Source organism: Stegodyphus dumicola, chromosome 4, assembly GCF_044657685.1.
Source record: "Stegodyphus dumicola isolate Sdum_Otavi_A_Nest chromosome 4, ASM4465768v1".
In the NCBI taxonomy this organism is placed as follows: Eukaryota; Metazoa; Arthropoda; class Arachnida; order Araneae; family Eresidae; genus Stegodyphus; species Stegodyphus dumicola.
In genome coordinates, this window is record NC_140771.1 from 105,486,287 (window position 1) to 105,507,137 (window position 20,851).

A 20,851-nucleotide genomic window follows, 5' to 3' on the forward strand; every position below is an offset into this window, starting at 1 on the left:
TTATTTCGTTAAGAAGGCTGGAATAGGATTTTCAATAATTCAAGCTACTTTGTGAAAATATGCTTTAAATAGATTAGAAAAAAAAAAGAGTTTAATTTTTTAAGACGATGATTTCGCAATGTTCCGAATTTCATCACGACGAGCACCCTTGCGTAAAGAAAAACATTGTTTTAAGATCATGGTTCTATAACGAAGGAAATTAGGTAATTCTTGAGTATTAGTCAGGGAAAAGTGGATATTGAAAAGAACAAAGTTCGGAAAAATAAGTTACTTCGATAATAGAAATCATTTACCCTTTAAAATGAAAATACTAAAGTAAAAAAAAAATAACTATACAAAAACAGATTTTTACTAAAAAATAGTTAATTGTATTGCTCCTAATGCAATCCCTAAAATTTTCTAATTTAAAAGATTAAGTATTTGTAAAAAATATGTCATTTATATTAAATCATTTCTTGAAAGGATTATAGCAAAAGAATGGACATTACTGAATAAATCACTTAGAGCAGAGATCAAATACTTTAATACAGTTTTGTTTTTATTACCTTTTTTGTAAATAAGATAAATTTGTAATTCCATAGTAAAGGAAAGACTTTAAAAGTGAGGAATGCTGAAAAAAATCTCCGTGCATTTCCAAGAAATGGAACGTGTTATTTTCGACTAAATACTTTGATGCATCAATAGGTATCTAATGTAAAAAGAAGGATATAACTTAATTCCTTGTAAAATAACATATCGTTACATTAAGTTCAGAACAGTATTATATCATCAAGATGCTAACACTGGAGTTATCATCTTCGAACAACTGTTGGCTACTAAATCTAGCCATGAATTTGAGGACGGTGAGAAATCGCAACTAACCGCAAATGGGTGGCGAAGTTAAAAATTTTGTTAAATACTGCAATGCAATATCTGATTTTGAAAAAAAAAAAAAAATAAAATAAAAAAAAAAAAAAATTCTGAAATGTTTTAGATTTTAAATTACGTCCAAAGGGGCGTTTTTTAACATTTTGTGTGTTACCTTTCTTTATTAAATATCATGTTCCTCGCACTTAAACCATAAGATCCAGTGCAACAGCAATATCGCAAAATAGTTTTAAAACGAGCATATCTTTAGAATTTCCGATACAGAGACTCACGCGCTGGAGATAAAAATGTTTTTTCTGCACAACGTTGCCATTGCTCGCTTTGAAATCCTTGAGTTTGTTAATCAAAAATTCGTCAAAGTTTTAAAAAATAGGAAATCGATCATAAAACAAATTTCAAATTTCAAATTTGGTCTTCCACATGCTCATATTCGTTGGAGGATTACGTTATTCAAAATTCGATGACTCTATGTACCGTTGTTTTATCACAATACGAGAAATATACATACATTTATGCAGATTTTTCATTATTTAATTTCTTCAAATATAATGCAGGACTCTAACATTTTGTGGCAACAGTTTGAAAAGTGAACCGACATTTATGAGTCCGACGCAAAATGCCAAAACGAAACTAATAGTCCTTCGGGATTCAAATCCCTTTGGACTAAAAAAAAAAAAAAAAAGAATTAGAATTTCCACTGTTTGGATTCCATGTATCCATTTACGCCGTAAGAAGAGTTCATTCATAAATATTTATTGTTGTTTTTTTTCGTACAGAAACACTGCTTAACCATGAGAAAATATGTTTTGAAAAATAGACCAAAAAAACGTGGTGACATCTTCTTTCTTTTGTTGTTTGTTAAGTCGATTTAGTCTATTAGAATTTTTATCACTACGCAACGTAATTCCGCAGCATAAGTAGAGGCAGTTAATTGTTTATATATAGTATATCCCTTTTCTTCTCACCTGTTTATACGTAATATTTTATTTTGAGCTTATTGTATTTTGTTTGCTTGATTATAAAAACTTTTTTTTTTTTTTTTTTTTTGGTTAAAATGTCACCGAAGAGAAAGCAAATTGAATCGCACCGAGAAGAAGCCAAAAAAGTTTGTTTTACTGAAATAAAAGCATTGACATCTGCATAAATTGTTGTATGAAATATGATATAATCATAAAGTGAAAAATAAAATGTCTTCATCTGTACTTTAATAAATGCACATTTGGCTTGTAAAAAAAGAAAAAGAAAAAAAGAGATAATTTTTTTAATATCTAGTCTTTTATCAGTTAGTCCGGATATTTTGAGTTCAATTGCACTGTTGCAGATTATTATACCTGTTGGACATAATTCTTATTATGAAGTTTCGAAAAACGTTTTAAAAATTGCGGTAATCCCATTTAGATATGGGCATCCTGTAAAGAATTAAATACATTACTTCTGCATGTTCTTACGGCGTAAAAGTTAACAAATTGATCTTGCAATTCAAAGATTTCGAGTTCAGTTCCTGGAACAAATGCGGTCTGTTTCCCGATGATAATATTTCAGACACATCCTTATACTAGCTTTGGAACTAAAACAGTTGAAGTTAACCCATCGCTAAACATCAGACCGACTGGTCGTCGTCTGGTTTCTCTCCGTTACCATGAAAGTAGAAAAGAATGCAAGGAACTCAAAATTTCTTATCGTTCGCTATTGTAGTGTAATAGGCAGTACATTGGAAACCATTTTAAACTCAATGACAGCGATATTTTGGAGCAGTAACAGCTTTAGTACAGAGATCAGTTACAGGCAAGAACAAATGTAGGTTTCGATGAAAATTCGTTAAAGAAATACTTAATTAAAGCCAATAATTGCATTATTTTTTAATTTAAACATGGTTTTTATCACTGTTTCAAACAGTAATTTACTTCTGTTTCAATGGCGATACAACAGTCGTTATTTGGGAAGCAATCTACTGAAGATATTCCATTAAAAACGTAAGTGAAAGATATTGATTGCATCACTTTTATAAAATACTTATAATAAATCAAAATGAATTAAAGCAAGTTCTTGTCAAATGCAACTAAATGACGAGAAAGACAAGAATTTTTAAGTCTAGCTGTGCAATTATTGTCTTTAATCAGTAGATGTAAGATGGAGACCGATTTCTTCTTTTAAGCAGTGTCGTATAAAACATTATAGAACATCCAAAGGTATAAAAAATTTTATTAAGCTACAGCCGAATGTTTCAGCAAATTTAGCAATGTCCATTAAACATCAGTTATGCTAAAAGTTTAATTTGGTTAGGACTGAAAATTGTTTTTCGATGACTGGATCATTGCTAAGAAGAAAAGTGCGTAAAAACTTGTCAACCATATCCATACCAATCCTCCTAATTAATATCACTGGGTATGAATTATCATCTCATGAAGTATTAATCCTGCCACGCCATCAAATATCGAACGCTTTATTTTTAGCATTTTATAAATGATAGGACAATTCCTTTTATCAATGTTTTTTCTCTCTCTCATTTCACCTTTGTGTCGTCATAGATTTTATGTATCAGTTTTCAAGGAGTGTAAGATAAGAAACGGCTCTCGCAATGGCTGTAGATTCTGAAGCTGAAACTTGTGAAACTGTGTTTGGGTAAAGTAGGTTGTGTGTATTCAGCTTTTTTCTTTTCTTCTTCCCTTTCCTACCTTTTTTTCTTGTTTTGTGAAGGTATTTTACTGTTCAAAGCCATAACTCAAGACAGTGTAAAATATCTTATTCTCCGGAATGTTATTATAGAAATATTGACAGATAGAAATAAGATAAGAGAAGTTATTAAAATATGAGACAGCAGACATCATGATATCAGAGAGTAAGTACCATTAATATGCTACTTAATGTTTTAAAAATTTTAAACTTTTGGGCCCAATTTTTGTATTAGTGCTTCTTTTAATATTTTTTGTTGAATAAAATGCCGAATCGTTTAAAAATTAATATTTACTGCTCTTCTCAACTGTTTTATTTCAGTCTTAGATCGATCTGTTATATGTTTTATTAAATGGAAAAAATTTTATAAATTCAAAAATGCTTAAACTCAGAGTTTTCTATTAAACATTTAGAGCACAACTTTAGTTTGGGAAAATTTAGTACTAATATTGCAATAAAAATTTTATGAGTCTCTTGATATCATCAAGTATTATTGAGGATACTATGAATTAGATATATAGAACTGTTTGATTCCCTTGATGTCACTGATATTACCGAATAATACTGCCAATTAAAACGATACAGCTACTTTTCTAAAACTGTTAATCTTAAAAAAGACTTTGTTTTAGTTATAATTCCGTCATATTTAAACTGTCATCATAAATGTTTTGTCCATTTTTTCTGAGATCTTTTGTCCATTTTTTTTTCTAATTCATGTATTTATTGTAAATAAATACGACCTTTTATCTAATTATGAATGTTAGCTGTAACACCTATAGCAGAATGCTATGCATTCAAATAGCAAATGTTTCTAGAAAAACTTTGTATAATATAATCATCATTTCTCATCACTTCCTTCATATTCTGAAAAAATTAGAATTTTAAAGTCACTTAAAGAAGATGCACTTCTGAATCCAACAGAATGAATAGAATTTTGAATTTAGCAAAAATTATTGATTATTAAGATTGTCTAAAAGCTGGTCTTTCTAAAGTACAGTAAACTATGTTTATGTTTATGCAATTAAATAAAAAACTGCTTTATAGCTTTAACCTCAACTGTAGAGTTATATAGCACAAACAGTAAGCTATTACAGTGAATGCTACTAAGCATTTTTTCAAAAAATTTACCTACATTCATAAAGAAAATTAATTCATCATTTTAAAATTTTCTGTTAGCTTTTAATACACACGAAAAGAAATCTATTTAAATTACCAAAAAATTATAAATTTTTGTAAATATTAAAAATCTTGCTTCGTGCCTTATTGTTTTTATTTATTTTCTAAATTACAATATTTAATTTAAGCTTGCAGTTTTAACAAAAAATAATAAATAGTAAATCAATTGTAGGTTTGTAATAAAAAAATTTAATTTTAGAATCGAATTCAAACTAAAGATAATTCATCAATAGAGCTGATCCGTAACATCTGTTAAATTATTTTTCTTCGCATATTATTATGAAATTATCTTATTCCTGTTAAATATAATTTTAATGCAGATCGTAAAGCTTCGAAAACCTCTGATAAAAGCGTATATAATTTTAAAAAGAATGAATTGTTCCAATTATTTATCTGTCCAAAAATAATTGAAGTTTTAACAAGCCTATGATTAAACTAAATCGGTTACGGGCTCTTACACTTCTGTGCAACGTAAGTAGAAAGAGTTATTAATATAGGTTGTAAGATTCTCACTAGTGTATTTCTCAGTTACTGTAGAAGGTGATGAATCTTAAGAACTAGTTAGCGAATAATCGCTTAAGTTTGTGTAACAAGAAACAACAAGATGGAAGTGTAAATAACTCTTTATTATCCCAATAAGATTTAACAAAACTCCGTTTTGGAGTGTACAATCAAAGCCGACACTTAAGCTTGAACGTAAGAGACTAAAAATTAAACTAAAACTAAGATTAACTAGAGAAATATAGCCGAAGCTATCAAGATTCTAATCGAGTTGGCCCCTTAACTCTATTTGACTACGAAGCTTATCAAAGGCCTGAGTAAGGCCGAGCGTAATAACAGCTTTGAGAGAGAGATTAGCCAAAAGGCAGACGCGCCCAAATCAGAAACTCTGATTCTCTTTAACTCTGCAAGTAACTTCGCGGTTTAAATACCGCTCCTCCTCATTAAGTATTTAGAATGATTCCAAAACTACGTTCTGGCCGAAAGTAGTAAGTTGAAGTTAAGAATTTGCCAGGAAAGGAACTTTAACTTAAGACTTAACTGTTAATAAAATTAACATAACCCTTACAAGGTCATAGTTTTCTCACACTATCAGATTAATAGTTAAGAAACTGCTTACTCCCTAGAAAAAGACAGGAGAAAAATTACAAACTGAAAATATTAGATTACAGTTTAACACCTTGAAACACTTTTAAAAAGTTGAAAAAATGCACTTGAAAAAGTTATGATAGGTCTACTAATTTAAGAATCAATTCCGGGTTCCAGAAATTAAAGATGTAAGAACATAGAATCTCCTATTTAAAACTAGCTGTTCAAGAGACAAAGGCCGAGTAGTAGAAAGATATCTGAAATTATATTATTTCATCTTAAATTAGCACCGCGTGCAGATTTGGGCACTTATTTAATAAAGATTAATAAAGATTTGGGCCTTCATTACTCAGAATGTAGCTCTGCATATATTTCACTGGATCTCTTGCGCACGAGACTTGCATTAAAAATACTTCCCTCCAGTTGCAAAATTTTTTATTTTGTTAGAACATAAGATCCGGTTTGTAAAAATAACATACATCTAAAAAAATTGTTAAATATTTGAAAAGAGAAAAAAGATAATAAACTCATATAATAAAGCCTTTTTCGTAGATCTGCAACTGTATCTTAAATTTATTAAAAATATTTCATAACATCACTAAAATGCTTTAAAATACCCCTATTCATTTATTAAATATTTTGAACACATACAATCTCCCCTTGCACTACAAATATTCATCATGGCATTTACAAAGTAAGTTAATTAAAACATTAAATATTACATCCTTAAATTAAACGAACAAAAACAAACAACAGAAGCATGGACTTAACGAAAAGAGATAAGTTCACTGGCCGAGTCACGCAAATCCTTTTCAAATTGTTTTGCAAGTATAATTTAGGGCCATCGAAGGTAGAGAAACATATTTTAAGAAATACTTAAATTAACCAAAGTTTTTAAATTACAAGTGCACTTATTTTGATGTCTAAAATGCTTTAATTAAAAGTGCACTTGTTTTGATGTTTATAAAAGACAATGTAAGAAAGAAAAATTTTAAATTTAAAAAAATGTAATTTAATACCCAAGTGTCTTAGCAAACTCAACATATAGAATTTTAAGAAATTATTTAATTAATATATCATGGGGGAAAATTGAAAGCTTAGAAAATCTTTTGAAATTTCCTTCATTCTCCCTAAATCCATTAGATGGAAGCTATTTTGTTTACTCTGAAAAAATGCTCATGAGAAGCTGTAAATAGATGATTTGTAACAAAATATTTACTTCCATTTCTTTTAAATACAATAATTTAATGATATGATATGAAAGCGAACTTACCGACACTTTAAAACGAACTATAAAAGAATAGACCACTGCCAAATGTGACTTAAATTTCTTTATCTCTGCTATCCCATGTTTACAACGTATAATAATTTTTGTGCTTATCTTTCCAATTCTATTAAGACAGGTAATGATAATAAAGCTGATATTTCAGAACAGAGATCAAGGACAAGGTTTTTATAAAAGGGATATGAAACGCTAAATAATTATGCATTAATTAAACTGATTTTTTTCTCGTTTTATTGAAAACTTAAAACTGTTACTATGTTTTTGTAGTTTAATGTTTTGTTCAAATTTGAAGTGCAAAGTATTTATACCGACAAACAGTTAAATGGTGCAAATTAAACTTACCAAATTTTAGGAGTATTCAAAGTAGTATCTTCCAACATCGATGCAATTTTGTAAGCAAAATTTCCGAAGATTGGAAAAATTCCCAGAGACCGAATTTTCCAATGATCTAAGAAAAGGATGGCTTTAAGTCACCCATTTTTTTAAACTGCTGAAGAATGGGCTTTCATAGCCTCACCATTCACATCCACGGAATGAAAACAGAGGCCACATAATTTTAGATTAAAAATTAGCCAAAAGTCATACACGTCAAGATCAAGAAAATAGGTGGATGTACTATCACTTTAATGTGCTTTTGTTCAAGAAATTGAACTGTCAGTCTTGCTAAATGAGAGGATGCATTATCAGAGCGAAGCAGGATGATGCCCTTAATTTTTTACTTCTTAACCCTTTGCATTCCATGCATCCAGTAGTGGATACATGCTATATAAATTGCTAAAATCCATGTGTCCTCTAGTGCAGGGGTCCTCAACCTCTTTGTCTACAAGAGTACATTCTAGAATATCTGTTGGACTGCGGGCATCATTTACTTTTTCAAGGTGAATTTATAGTTTGATAGCATTAATAATTCATGCATATAAAAAAGAGATATGTCACATTTCGCTTTGTGCTGGTATCTGTGTTGGACGCAATTTCTATTTCATTAAAAATGAGAAAACTTTCACATATTTATTGAAAACTAAAACATTTTTATTGTGATCGCACAGCGGCGGGCGCCATGGTGGGCATAGGCTTGAGGGCCCCTGCTCTAGGGCATGGCACAGCCTGGTGGCAATCTGAACTCCATAATTTTAATTGTGAACAAAATGTTCCTGGAAATTATTTGTCCAATGATACACCATTACTCATAGCATTCAGAGGGCATCTCTTATCTCAGCATTTGTAGGGATTTCAACGTCTTGGTCATTTTCTTCTTCAAAAAGATTATTACGTGATGTGCTTGGATTTGTTTCAGAAAACGACTTGCAAATATCTTCTTCTATCATGAATGTTGCAACCCGAATTCAAAATCTGCGCCCTCCTGAGTTTTCTTTTTTCCGTAATTTTATATTGTTTACTGAAATCAAAACTAAACTGTTTGGTGATTTAATTCTTTACTTGGTGACATTCTGTATCACTGGGAAAATTTTTATTCTATTTCGACTTTGCTTTGCGACTTTAGTTTAATTTTAAAAATTCATTCTATAATATTTTGCTTATATTAACCGATTTCTTGATCACAATACACTGTGTGTTTTCCATACTGTTTCCATACTATGTGTTTTCGTATACAAACGAGTGGGACTTCAGTAATTCGATAACAATATCCGACTGATAACATTAATTGCGATCACAGTAAGCGGCTTCTACTGTAAAAGAAATTCAAGGAAAAATTCCAGAAAAAATCAGTGCGACTAACTTCTTTATTGTAATATGTTATATCACAGCCTCCCATAATTTACTATGATCGAATGAGCAATTACAACAATATGAATTTAGTGAATTAAAATTTTAGATATCACTGAAAAACAATGATAAATGCCTAAAAAGTAAACGAAGAATACGCAGTTTTATTTATGAAGATAACAACGATAACTCCTATTCAACGATACCATGTGTTACATCATTACTCATGGCCTCAAAGTTTTAAACTAAACCTTTCGATGAGTCTCAGTGAACCTGTCAAATGATAACTAGTGACAATGGAAATAAAATACATCAACTTGTTTCCATTACAATTTCTGATAGGGAGGAAAATTTGAATAGAAATTTTTGTTTGATTTTATGCAGCAGATTTCTGTCACTTTCAGTAGTTGAATCGATAGAAGCAAGAAAGTTTTCTTTGTATTATGAAATAATTATCAATCAGCTTTTCAAAAACTAAACTATAATTATTTTTTTATTATCCTTTTACTCGTCAGATTTATCACGATGTATCTGTTTTCTGTTCCCTAATGGAAAATCGTACCTTATAGTTCACACTTATGATGTAACGAAACTAGAAACTTCGTGTACCGAAAACGTGCAGTACTAGTATAAGGATATATATATAAAAGCCTAAGTATAATTATCAAACTAATTTGTTTCAGTTTTCTACTTTTTATGAATTCATTTTTAAAACTCTACTATTACGTACATGCATATATTCGAAAATGTTATATTAATATAACATTTATCACTTATAATGTTCGACATACACAGCGGGTATTCCCTCTATCAATATATCCCTGAATAAATCTCAGAAACCAATTTTTGAACAACACACTTTCGAAACAAATGTAAAATCTTTTACAGTGCAAGCTGTAGACCCCGAAATATTGAATTTCCTCGCTCATCTTTTCGTTCTAACCTTTTAGTTAAGTTCTAAAAATTTTTAATATATTAGCAAAATTTTACAATGGGTTCAGAGAAAGAGCTTTTCTAAATTTTAAAATGGATTTGTCCACGTAGTGATTGTTTTTGTCTTACTAACAGAGACAAATCTCGAAAAATGCCTTCAAAGGTCACGCCGAAACTTTCTTTTTGAACTACTAAATTCTATGACAGTCTAATACAAGAACAGTCCCATCATACAGAAGCAAACACGAACTGACATTCGGTCTACAATTTCACTAAGTCAGCTGCACATTTACTTTCTTTAATTATTTATGTATGATTTGAATCCTAAGGAATAGCAAACGCAAGAATAAGATCGGCTGACATTCGAGTTAAGGAAATTAGAAAGAAGGCAGCTTATTGGACAAGGTAATGTTAATATTACTCGTATTATGCCTTCTTAACGTAATACAAGTTTATTTTAAAGACACAACATTCTAATAGTTACCTGTATTTTAGCTATGACTGCTTTTCATTTATTATGTTCGTACTGTAACGGCATTCTTCGGAAATTAAGTTATACACATAATTTTTCCTTCTCGATTTTTGGACGATAAAATTTGTAATCAATCTGATGTGGACACTACATGACTTCCTTGCAAGCCTATTAATTTATAAGATTTTTTGCTGCATTTCATTTAAACTTATTTTTTGTAATTATTCTAATTTAATTAACTGATTCCTCAAGCCAGTTTGAGAAAGACATCAAAAATTGCAAATTTTGAAAATAAATTTCCCGGTCAATTTTTGTTCCATGCGAGTCAAACTTTTTGCCCTTTTATTTTTTCATAACGAGTATAAATCTCTCCCAAATATAAATAAAAGAATCGGGCGATCGCACTAAAAACTGCATTTCGTTATTTGCCTAAAATTATTTTTTTAAAATTTATTTGAAATTACCAAAACGAATATTTTCGTCATTTAAAAACACTTTTCTATTTGGAAGTCTACAACCAGAGACTGAGAAAATAAAAGAAGAATAAGGTGTGTGTGTGTAAAAGAAGAATAAGGTGTGTGTGTATATACATATATACATATATATATACTTTGGTATTGCCGATCGCAATAAAAAAGAGAGGTGGACAACTAGATGTTATAGTAAGCCTCTGTATAAAATTTCAACATTCTGCGGCTAATCGTTTTTGTGTTATACGAGATACATACGTATATACAGACGTTAGAAAGAAATCAATTTTGCAATCTTTTTTTGGAATAAGAGTCCTTTATTCTGTCGTTACGTGCAGATGTCTCTCTGTCTCTCTGTCACACACACGCACACAAAAATACTAAAATTGGGTTCGGGAACAATCAAAATTTATATTTCCGTATAAATCTGAAAACCGAAATTTTTCGCGATTACCGTACTTGTTGTTGTACCTCTCATCTTACAGCGAGGATAAGTCTGGCAACAGCTGCAGGAAGAAAAACTTGGCAGTACTAGAATGGCAACAGCGGATGATATTCTATAGATTTTAATAATTTTTTATTTTGAGTCGATGGTTTTCTTTGCGATACTATTGCGTTAAAACATTTGAGTTTTGTGTGAATGAAATGATTCCGCTGCGCTGCTGCGGATATTAGTAAAATATATTTAGAAAATTAGCTGCGTTGGAAAGGATGAAACCTTGTGTTTGAATTTGCAGTATTTTTCCTCTTAAAGTTGCGTTGAGTTCAGAATATTATGCCAGGCTTATTCACGCTGGTGCAGATAAGTTCAAATTTTGTTTATTGTATTTATAGTGTATAACTTACAAATATATGAATAGAATTCTATTAAATAAAAATTTAAAATTCTGGAATGGTGTTTTAAAATTTTAGATGTAGAGTATTCACATTGCTATGTCGGAGCCAGTGGCAGTCAGGTGTAAAGTAAAATTGTTTTTTCTCCGCGACATAACAAAATGGCGAGCCAGCCAGGATTGCGATCCTGATTCGAATGTGTTGGGATTATTATATTAATATAGTTGAGACAGTATTGTGTTTGCTATATTATATTATTGTAGAAGTAAATATTAATTTAAGTGTTATTTGGAAACGCAATGCGTTTTATCGTCTGCAATGTTGAATTTCGCATTTGTATTCGAAGTAGTTTCAATTTTCAATCGAAATGCCATGCGTTAAATCGTCTGCAGCGTAAACGTAGAAAAGGTTATGCGTTAAATCTTCTGCTGTGATATTCAAAATAATTTTGTTTTGTTGTATTATGAATGTTATGACATATTGTTGTTCATTTTTATTATACTGAGTTATATTTTTGGAATTGCTGAGTAAAGACGTTTTTAAGGATTTGTCGGATTGATGATAACATTACAGATTTTGAGTTTTAAGTGGGTCTGCATTTAAAGATAAAATGGACGTGGATATGTTGAAGAAAAAGCGTGCAACGGCACGCAGTGCCTTTACTAGGACGGCTAAGATTCTAAAAACCGAACTTTGTAAAGATGTTCAAGCGGATAGAGATGTATTGAAAGACAAAATTTTGAAGTTGCAGATGATAATTGCTGAGTTGAGATCTTGCGATTCAGAAATACTAGATTCAATGATTAAGGGAAAAGCCACTGAAGATGATCTGGAAACAGAGGTCATAGGCTGCGAAGAATATTCAGATGAGTTTATCACAATTAATCGTCGGGTGAAAGAGAATATAGATAATGCGGTTGACTGTAGTGTCAATACGAGTTCTAACACGGATAGTAGCATAAGTGCTTCTAATGGAAAACGGTACAAGTTGCCGAAAATTCAAATTAAAAAATTCGATGGACAATTATTAAGTTACCTTACATTTTGGGGTCAATTTAAGAAGATCCATGAGGATAAAGAGCTTAATGACGTTGACAAATTCCATTATTTAGCTCAATCAATGTTACCCGGAACTCGGGCTAGTGAGTTGATAGATAGTTATCTTTTAACGGCTGAAAATTACCCGAAAGCTATTTCTGCGTTTGAGGAGCGTTTTGGAAACAAGGAAATTTTAACTGAGATATATGTGAGGGAATTGTTAAAATTAATTATCCAAAATGTACGCTCACAAGGGAAGGATCGGTTGCCGCTAGTGTCACTGTTTGACAAAATCGAATCCCATCTAAGATCTCTAGAGTCTTTAGGCTTAGCCCTGGATACTAATGTTTCCTGGTTATATCCCATGGTCGAGTCTTGTCTGTCTGCTGAGATGCTTCGAGTATGGCAGAGAAGCGTTTTGTTCAGTAAAGAAGGATCACGTCTCACAAATCTCCTGGAATTTTTGCGTAAAGAGGTCGAAGGAGAGCAGAGAGTTAAACTAGCTAGGTCTGGATTTGAAATTTCTTCTACTTCGCGCAATGAACATTCTAAAGATGTAAAAGTTAAGACCAAAAAACCAATCGCTAGCGCAGCAAGTCTAGTTGCTGCCAAAGAACAAAAATGTGTTTTTTGCGGAAAATCTCACGAAAGCAAAGAATGTTTTACAGCTCGATCGATGAGCTTAAAGGAAAGATTGGAAAAATTAAGAGAATTAAAATGCTGCCTCCGCTGTCTTAAATCAGGGCATTTTGCGAAGAAGTGTCCACAGTTTATTCAATGCTATTTGTGTAGGCGATCTCACCCTATAATTTTATGCCCGGAGGTATCAGAAAACAATGCTGACAATAAGGAAAAACGAAACGAGTCAGTAATGGTACAAAGTACAATGTCCTCTCCCTTATGTATGAATGAAGTCACTCTTATGACGTTAATGGTTGAAATAGTTGTAGGCACTGTAAAGAAGGTGGTCAGGTGCCTCTTGGATTGTGGATCCCAACGATCTTACGTTTTACAATCCACAGCTGAAGCTTTAAATCTGAAAAGCACTTCCTCTGAAACTTTAACTCACGCGTTATTTGGCGGAACAAGGACTGAGTCAAAAATTCACAAGAGATATTCTATAGGTCTAAGCCCGGTTGGGAAAAACAAAGTGTGCCAATTTAGTTTTCTGGATCAAAATACCATTTGTGGAGGCATACCACGCATACCTAAAGGACCGTTATTGAAGGAATTAAAAAGACACAGAATTTGGATTTCAGATGTCGGTGAGGGTCACCCGGAAATAGAAATCCTCATAGGGAGTGATATTTATGGGCAAATACTTACTGGTGAAGTAATTCAGCTTGAGGGTGGTTTGACTGCCATAAATACTAAACTGGGATGGACGCTATGCGGCGAATCGAAAGGAACGATTATCCAAAGTTTTGAGGGTACCCCATCTATGTTAGTAACTAATCTTATTCAAGACATGGAACCTTCCTTTATGTGGAAGTTAGAAACTATCGGCATTGCAGATGATGCGGAAAGCATTTCCAGGGTCGCAGAAGATCAAGCAGCGAAAGAGCAGTTTCTTAGGGGCCTTTGCAGAACCGAAGATGGTAGATATTGCGTGAGTTTACCTTGGGCTCTAAAATTCCCTCCTGATATTCCCTCTAACTGGCATATTGCAGAAAAGAGGCTCTTTGATACTACGAGAAATTTGAGAAAATTAAATAAATTTGATGAGTATAGTACAGTATTTAACGAATTGGTAGCGGAAGATGTCATAGAAATTGTCCCAAAATCAGTAAAGGATGACGGAGGGCATTATTTACCACACCATCTAGTAATAAAATTAGGTAGCCTCACTACCAAGATTAGGGCTGTATTCGATGCGTCGAGCAAAGTCGTTGGTTCATTTTCGCTAAATGATTGCTTGATAAAAGGTCCAAACCTTGTAGAAGAAATCTCAGCCATTCTAATGCGGTTTAGGGAAAAGGCAATTGGTGTAACATCCGATATTAGGCGGGCCTTTTTACAGATTGAGGTAGAGCGTGAGGATCAAAATTACTTAGTTTTTGTGGTGGGTAAATAATAGAATTGAAGTGTTTCGTCACAAGAAGGTTGTTTTTGGGTTAACTAGTGGCCCCTATTTATTGGCAGCTGTGATTTCATTTCATTTGTCCCACGTTTCACCTGAATTCAAAGATGTTGTGAATAAACTTGCCAAATCCTTTTATGTTGACAATTGTGTCAGGTTTTTATGAGCCAGTCGATTACTATTACGGCAGAAGCCAAAATGGATCTTCCAATGTGGACTTTTAATCAATATGGTGATCAAGAGCTAGCAGCTGAAGATAGTGATCCAGTCTCCGCAGTTCTAGGCTTGCAGTGGGACCGACGAGATGACAGCCTTACAATATCCGTTCAAAGAGAAATCGTTAAAAGAGACTTATCAAAAAGAAGACTATTGTCTCTAATCCATGCTGTTTTTGACCCGCTATGTTTCTTTGTGCCCTTCATATTACCTGCGAAATTAATTCTTCAAGAGGCTTGGGCAACAAAATCGACCTGGGATAAGCCATTACCGGATGAACTTTACTTGGCGACGAACTTTAACGTGGCGCCCCCCTGGAAAAGTCATAAAATCAAATTGATTAGGTGGATGGGAGGCTGCGCCTCTTTCTGTACCGGATGAACTTCAAACAAGATTTCAGAGATGGTACGAAAGGTTGCCAGTCTTTCCAGTCTTAAATTACCTCGTCGCATGGGTCATGTAATTAAGGATTCATGGACTTTACACGTCTTTTGCGATGCCAGTCAAGCTGCTTATGCAACTGTCATTTACTTACGAAGTAAGGAAGAAGACAAAGTTTTCGTAAAATTCGTCATAGCAAAATCACGGGTATCGCTCTTAAAGAAAATAACTATTCCGCGTTTGGAGTTGCTAGCCTGTGTTCTAGGTGCACGCTTGGCAAGGTATACTGTTAAAACCCTGTGCTTAGTCGATGTCCCGATATATTACTGGACAGACGCTACTGTGGCTCTTAGCTGGATACAACGAGAGGAAAACTGGGGAGTATTTGTGAATAATAGAGTAAAGGAGATTCGGAAACTCTCGAAGCAGGAATGTTGGAGACATATCCCTGGAAAATTGAATCTGGCAGATGTGGAATCTCGTGATTGTACGCCTGAACATTTGCGGCAATGCAATTGGTGGGAGGGCCCCGAATTTCTGAAAAGCTCTCCGAAAGAATGGCCAGACTTTGAGTTTACTCCAGACGAAAATTCTGTTGCAGCAGAAATTACGAAGGGAGTAATTGTCAATTTGAGTATAAAATTAGAATATTCTGAGTGGTACAAACGTTTTTCGAGTTTTTCTAAAATAGTTCGAGTATTCTGCTGGGTTCTACGCTTTACTAATAAACTCCTAAAGAAGCCCTCGTATTCTTCGGATACCTTAACAGTAGAAGAAAAAAACTAACGCCGAAACATTTTTGTGTAGTTTAGAGCAAGGGAAGCACTTTCAAGAGAAAGGAGATTCCGTCCATGGAATTATTGGTAGTGAGAGACAACGACGGAGTCCTCAGAGTTAAAACTAAAATCATTGAACGTGATGATGAATTTTGCTTCCTTTATCCCATGTTGTTTCAGGCCAAGCATTATTTAACTGAATGCCTCATAAGAGAGTATCATGAAAAGAACTGTCATGCGGGAGTGCAGATATTAGCTGCTAAGTTAAGAGAGCGATACTGGATCATTTCGTCGAAACGTAATGTACGTAAGTCGATGTGTAGTATGCAGGAGATTTACCGCTAAGACTTTATCTACCCCTTCGATCCAGTTACCCCTTGACAGAATAAGAGATTCGGCAGTCTTTGAAACAACTGGAGTCGATCTTTGTGGACCCTTACTTCTGAGACCAAAGAGTAAAGCTTGGATCGTCTTGTTCACCTGCACCGTATACCGGGCAATTCACCTGGAGCCTATCACCTCTCTGAGTACCGAAACGTTTCTACAGGCTCTGAGACGGTTCATTGCCAGACGAGGCTGTCCTGCGACAGTGTATTCAGATAACGGAACCAATTTTACCGGAGCAAACAATGCTCTGAGATGCCTGGATTGGAGAATAATCACAGAAAACGAGTGTTTTCTAATAAAATGGAAATTCACCCCCCTACGGCTGCGTGGTGGTGGTGGGGGGAGCGCTTAGTTCGTTCTATCAAGACTCTTCTCGTGCGAATTCTAGGGAGATCGTCGGTGAATTTCGAGGAGTTACTGACCGTCCTGTGTGATGTTGAATCCACATTAAACAACCGTCCTTTAACATACATGTATGATGATTCGGAAGAGCTCGTACTTCTGACACCTTCCCTGTTTTTGCAAGACATAAAACAAGTGGGGGTACCAGATCTGGATTACATCGATTCCCAGAAACTGAATGTGCGTGTAAATTACTGCAATACGTTGAGACAAGAACTGAGAAGTCGCTTCCGCAAGGAATATCTGGCTCAACTAGTGCAGAAGGCAAGCGCTTCATGTCAAAACCTAAAGGTGGGGGATGTAGTCCTCATAGAACTAGACAATAAAAAACGTGTAATGTGGCCAATGGGCAAAATTGTAAAAGTATTCAGTAGCAGAGATGGGGCTACCAGAGTGGTACAGGTAAAAACAAGCAGTGGATATTTGGTAAGACCAATCAAAAAACTGTATCCACTAGAAGTTTCAACTACCAGTGATCCTGTGCTAACTCTGGCAACCGAAAACAGATCTAGATACGGTAGACTCTTAAAATCAAGGACATGCTCATAGAAATAATGTACAATATAGACGTTTTGAACTTATATCCTCTTTTCTTTATCAATGACTTTAATTAGAAGTTTATTCTTTATTGATCTCATTTTAGTATGATCTGTCATATATATTGTATGTTAACCGAGTTTCTTTTATGTGTTTTCTAAACTAATGCATAGTACTGTTTTGTTTTATTCGTAATGTTAGAAAACTTTGTGCAATGTCTGATTTTGAGAAAATCAGGGTGGGAGGATGTTGTACCTCTCATCATACAGCGAGGATAAGTCTGGCAATAGCTACAGGAAGAAAAACTTGGCAGTGCTGGAATGGCAACAGCGGATGATATTCTATAGATTTTAATAATTTTTTTTGATTTTGAGTCGATGTTTTCCTTTGCTATACTATTGCGTTAAAAACATTTGAGTTTTGGGTGAATGAAATGATTCCGCTGCCCCGCTGCGGATATTATTAAAATATATTTAGAAAATTAGCTGCGTTGGAAAGGATGAAACCTTGTGTTTGAATTTGCAGTATTTTTCTTCCTAAAGTTGCGTCGAGTTCAGAATATTATGCCAGGCTTATTCACGCTGGTGCAGATAAGTTCAAATTTTGTTTATTGTATTTATAGTGTATAACTTGCAAATATATGAATAGAATTCTATTAAGTAAACATTTAAAATTCTGAAATGGTGTTTTAAAATTTTAGATGTAGAGTATTCACTTTGCTATGTCGGAGCCAGTGGCAGTCAGGTGTAAAGTAAAATTGTTTTTGCTCCACGACATAACACTTGTTTTACTTCTCACAAGGAAGTAAAAAGAGGGAAAGTATGCGAGGAAACACGCTAAAAATATCCAAAATTTGCAATAACGAGTGCCAGTAAATGCGCATATCGCTAAAATTAATTTTTTTAAATATATTTTCTGCCTTCACAATAATGATAAGGCAGTGCTTACATCTTTCATATTGATACTCGCTTTTTTCTTTGAAAAAAGCCATGCTGCATGTATCGGAATATTTTACTACTGATAATTTTAAAAACCTAGGGCAGTCGCTTGTCATATTACACGAAGTTTTATTAGTCAGTATGAAAACTGCAACTGCAAGCTGCAATTTTTTGTAATTAGGAGATAATGTGAACAATTTTAAACTGCATCTATCGAAATATATTTCCGTTCTTGATATGGTCTGAGATGAATATGGAGAGTGAATGCATGTTCCTTAATTTAGGAATTGCCTAGAAAAGGTTCTTAACCCTTTCAAAAGAGCTATTTGACAAATATGTAGAAATCTAAAACATTATCTTTAGTTCTTAAATAAAGAAATGAGAAAAAAGATTTATTTGCACATCGCAAAATAACAGTATGTTGTTGGCTCTACATAAATATCCCTCGGAAGGTGGCAAAATTTCATCATAGCATACATTTATAAATTTTCTAAATTAACAAAACTAGTCAATAAATTATTAAAATTATTTAAATAGTACTAAATATATGCATTCTTAGTTATATATATATATCTAAGATATACAGCATAATATTAAACATATACATTCAAATAATCATTATTGTTTTATATATGTAAATTATTACTAATGCAATAATAAAATAAATATTTACGTGCATATGGAAAATTTATAAGTGCTGATTTCACAGTACGACACAGTAAGTCAAGAACAACAGGAACTCACAAACACTACAATGAAAATAGAATCTGTCCTGACACATTTACCCATAAGTCCTCAGCTTTTATTTGTAGAGAAAATAGTAAATATACGTCTCCATGCTTATTCTAGAGATGCATTTCTTTATCGTAACAACAAGAGCCTATCGAAGGCCGCCCAACAGGTACAGTAGCTAGTAAGGCTAACTGCCGTACCGACGGGCTCGGGTTCGAATCTCGGAAAAAGCATGGATATTTGTAAGCGTATAGTGTCTGTGTGGAGAGGGGAGACGAAAGTTCTTGGGAGAGCTTTGATAGAGGAAAGGGTGGGAAACTCTTCCGTCTAAATGCCGATATTAATCAAAATTTAGATATGAAACTATCCAGAATACACTGGATTCCTTTTATTGTTAACCGAGGGAAAAAATCCTTAACATCAAATTGCAGGGAATCGTTTGCTTCTAAGCAAACGATGAACACTTATTTTGCAGAAATTCAAATTGCAGAAATTAGGTGTTATACTCACTGAACTTCTCTCATTGTCTAGGAAGATTTCTTATTTCATTCCTGTAGAATATAATAGCTTAGTAGCCTGACGACTGACATTTCCTCATTAACCTTTGTTTCGCTGACAATGTACCTGTCTTTCAATAGTGGCATTTAGTCAAAGAATGCATATATAAAGAAGGAAAGCTTCCATAGACGTAATGTAAACCAGTTTGACTATTGCTTTATCGCTGAGAGACAAATTCTTATTGCCAAATCCCCAACTCCACAGGAAATTGAGGAAAAAGAACTTACTGGATTCGTTCTTTGACAAATTTTTTTTCGACAATTTAAATTCCGATTTTAGTACATTTTATAACTGAAAATAAATTATCCATTAGCGAGGATCACTGATTTAATATATGTCGATACGGCAGGAAAGAAAATGGTATCGCAGAGCTTTGAACTCTTGAAAAAATGACCTTCGACTTTAGAGACCGGCTCGACAGCTATTTCCCACGTGCGCATAAAGGCTGGTTCTGAATCCACATCGGTTCGACAGTTATTTCGCGCAAGCAAAAATAAGTATTAAGACTGGATGGATAGCCTCTGTAAATTAAACTTAGAGCTTTTTATCTTCCTTCTGCGGTCTGCCGGAGCCCCCCCCCCTCCCTGCTTTCACGAAGCTTTCATTCTTAACATATATATTCCTTAGTTTAGTGACTGTGGAGTGTTGCCGCCTATTAATGCAAGGTTTGGGTTACGCAGCATAACTATGCAAAATTTCCCAGTGGAGTCTCAGTAACTTCTGAAATATAGGTAAGGGTCGCTCAAGCCGCAGGGAGCTATAGAATCACCTTGAAGAAATCTTAAAGGCTTATTTCGCAGACGCAGGTGCAACAAGTTTGTCAGTGGTAGGCTGTAGCTGCTAACAGTAAAGAATGGAGATGGTGCTCGATTTTAAGAGTGGAATTTCAAATATTACGCCATATAAATCGAACGAAAATACCGCATCACTTTATACAAATGCATTCTTTGTTTCAGTTAATGAGTTAGCAGCACATTAACGTCTAGCGTCTTCTTTTACATTCACATGGTCTTCACATTCATGAATTCTCTTCTTTTATAACCATGAAGACAGAATCCAGTCAAGTTTCGGTTTGGAGGTAAGACTAAAGAAGCAGTGGCTTTTGCTGGCCGACTTGAAAATGTATAAAACATCCCATTGCTTTAGGTTTCTTCCAAAGCTAAGGACATGCTAGCAATCATTAATACAGTGCATAACTGTAAAATTTGTGAAAGGCTCATTCAGAATTTTACGTGTATCTGCTACGGAACCACAGCTAAATGCCGTCCTAAATGAGGCCCAA

At 33.6% G+C, this 20,851-nt stretch overlaps 1 protein-coding gene across 1 annotated transcript in view; it reads left to right on the top strand.

Moving 5' to 3' along the window:
• The first annotated feature begins 3,458 nt into the window (after positions 1-3,458).
• Positions 3,459-20,851, top strand: part of LOC118191609 (uncharacterized) — a 135,729-nt gene continuing 118,336 nt past the window's right edge. Inside the window, exon 1 of the mRNA XM_085815300.1 lies at positions 3,459-3,706. Coding sequence (XP_085671426.1) covers positions 3,694-3,706 — 13 coding nt within the window. The 5' untranslated portion in view covers positions 3,459-3,693. The remainder of the gene's footprint in view (positions 3,707-20,851) is intronic.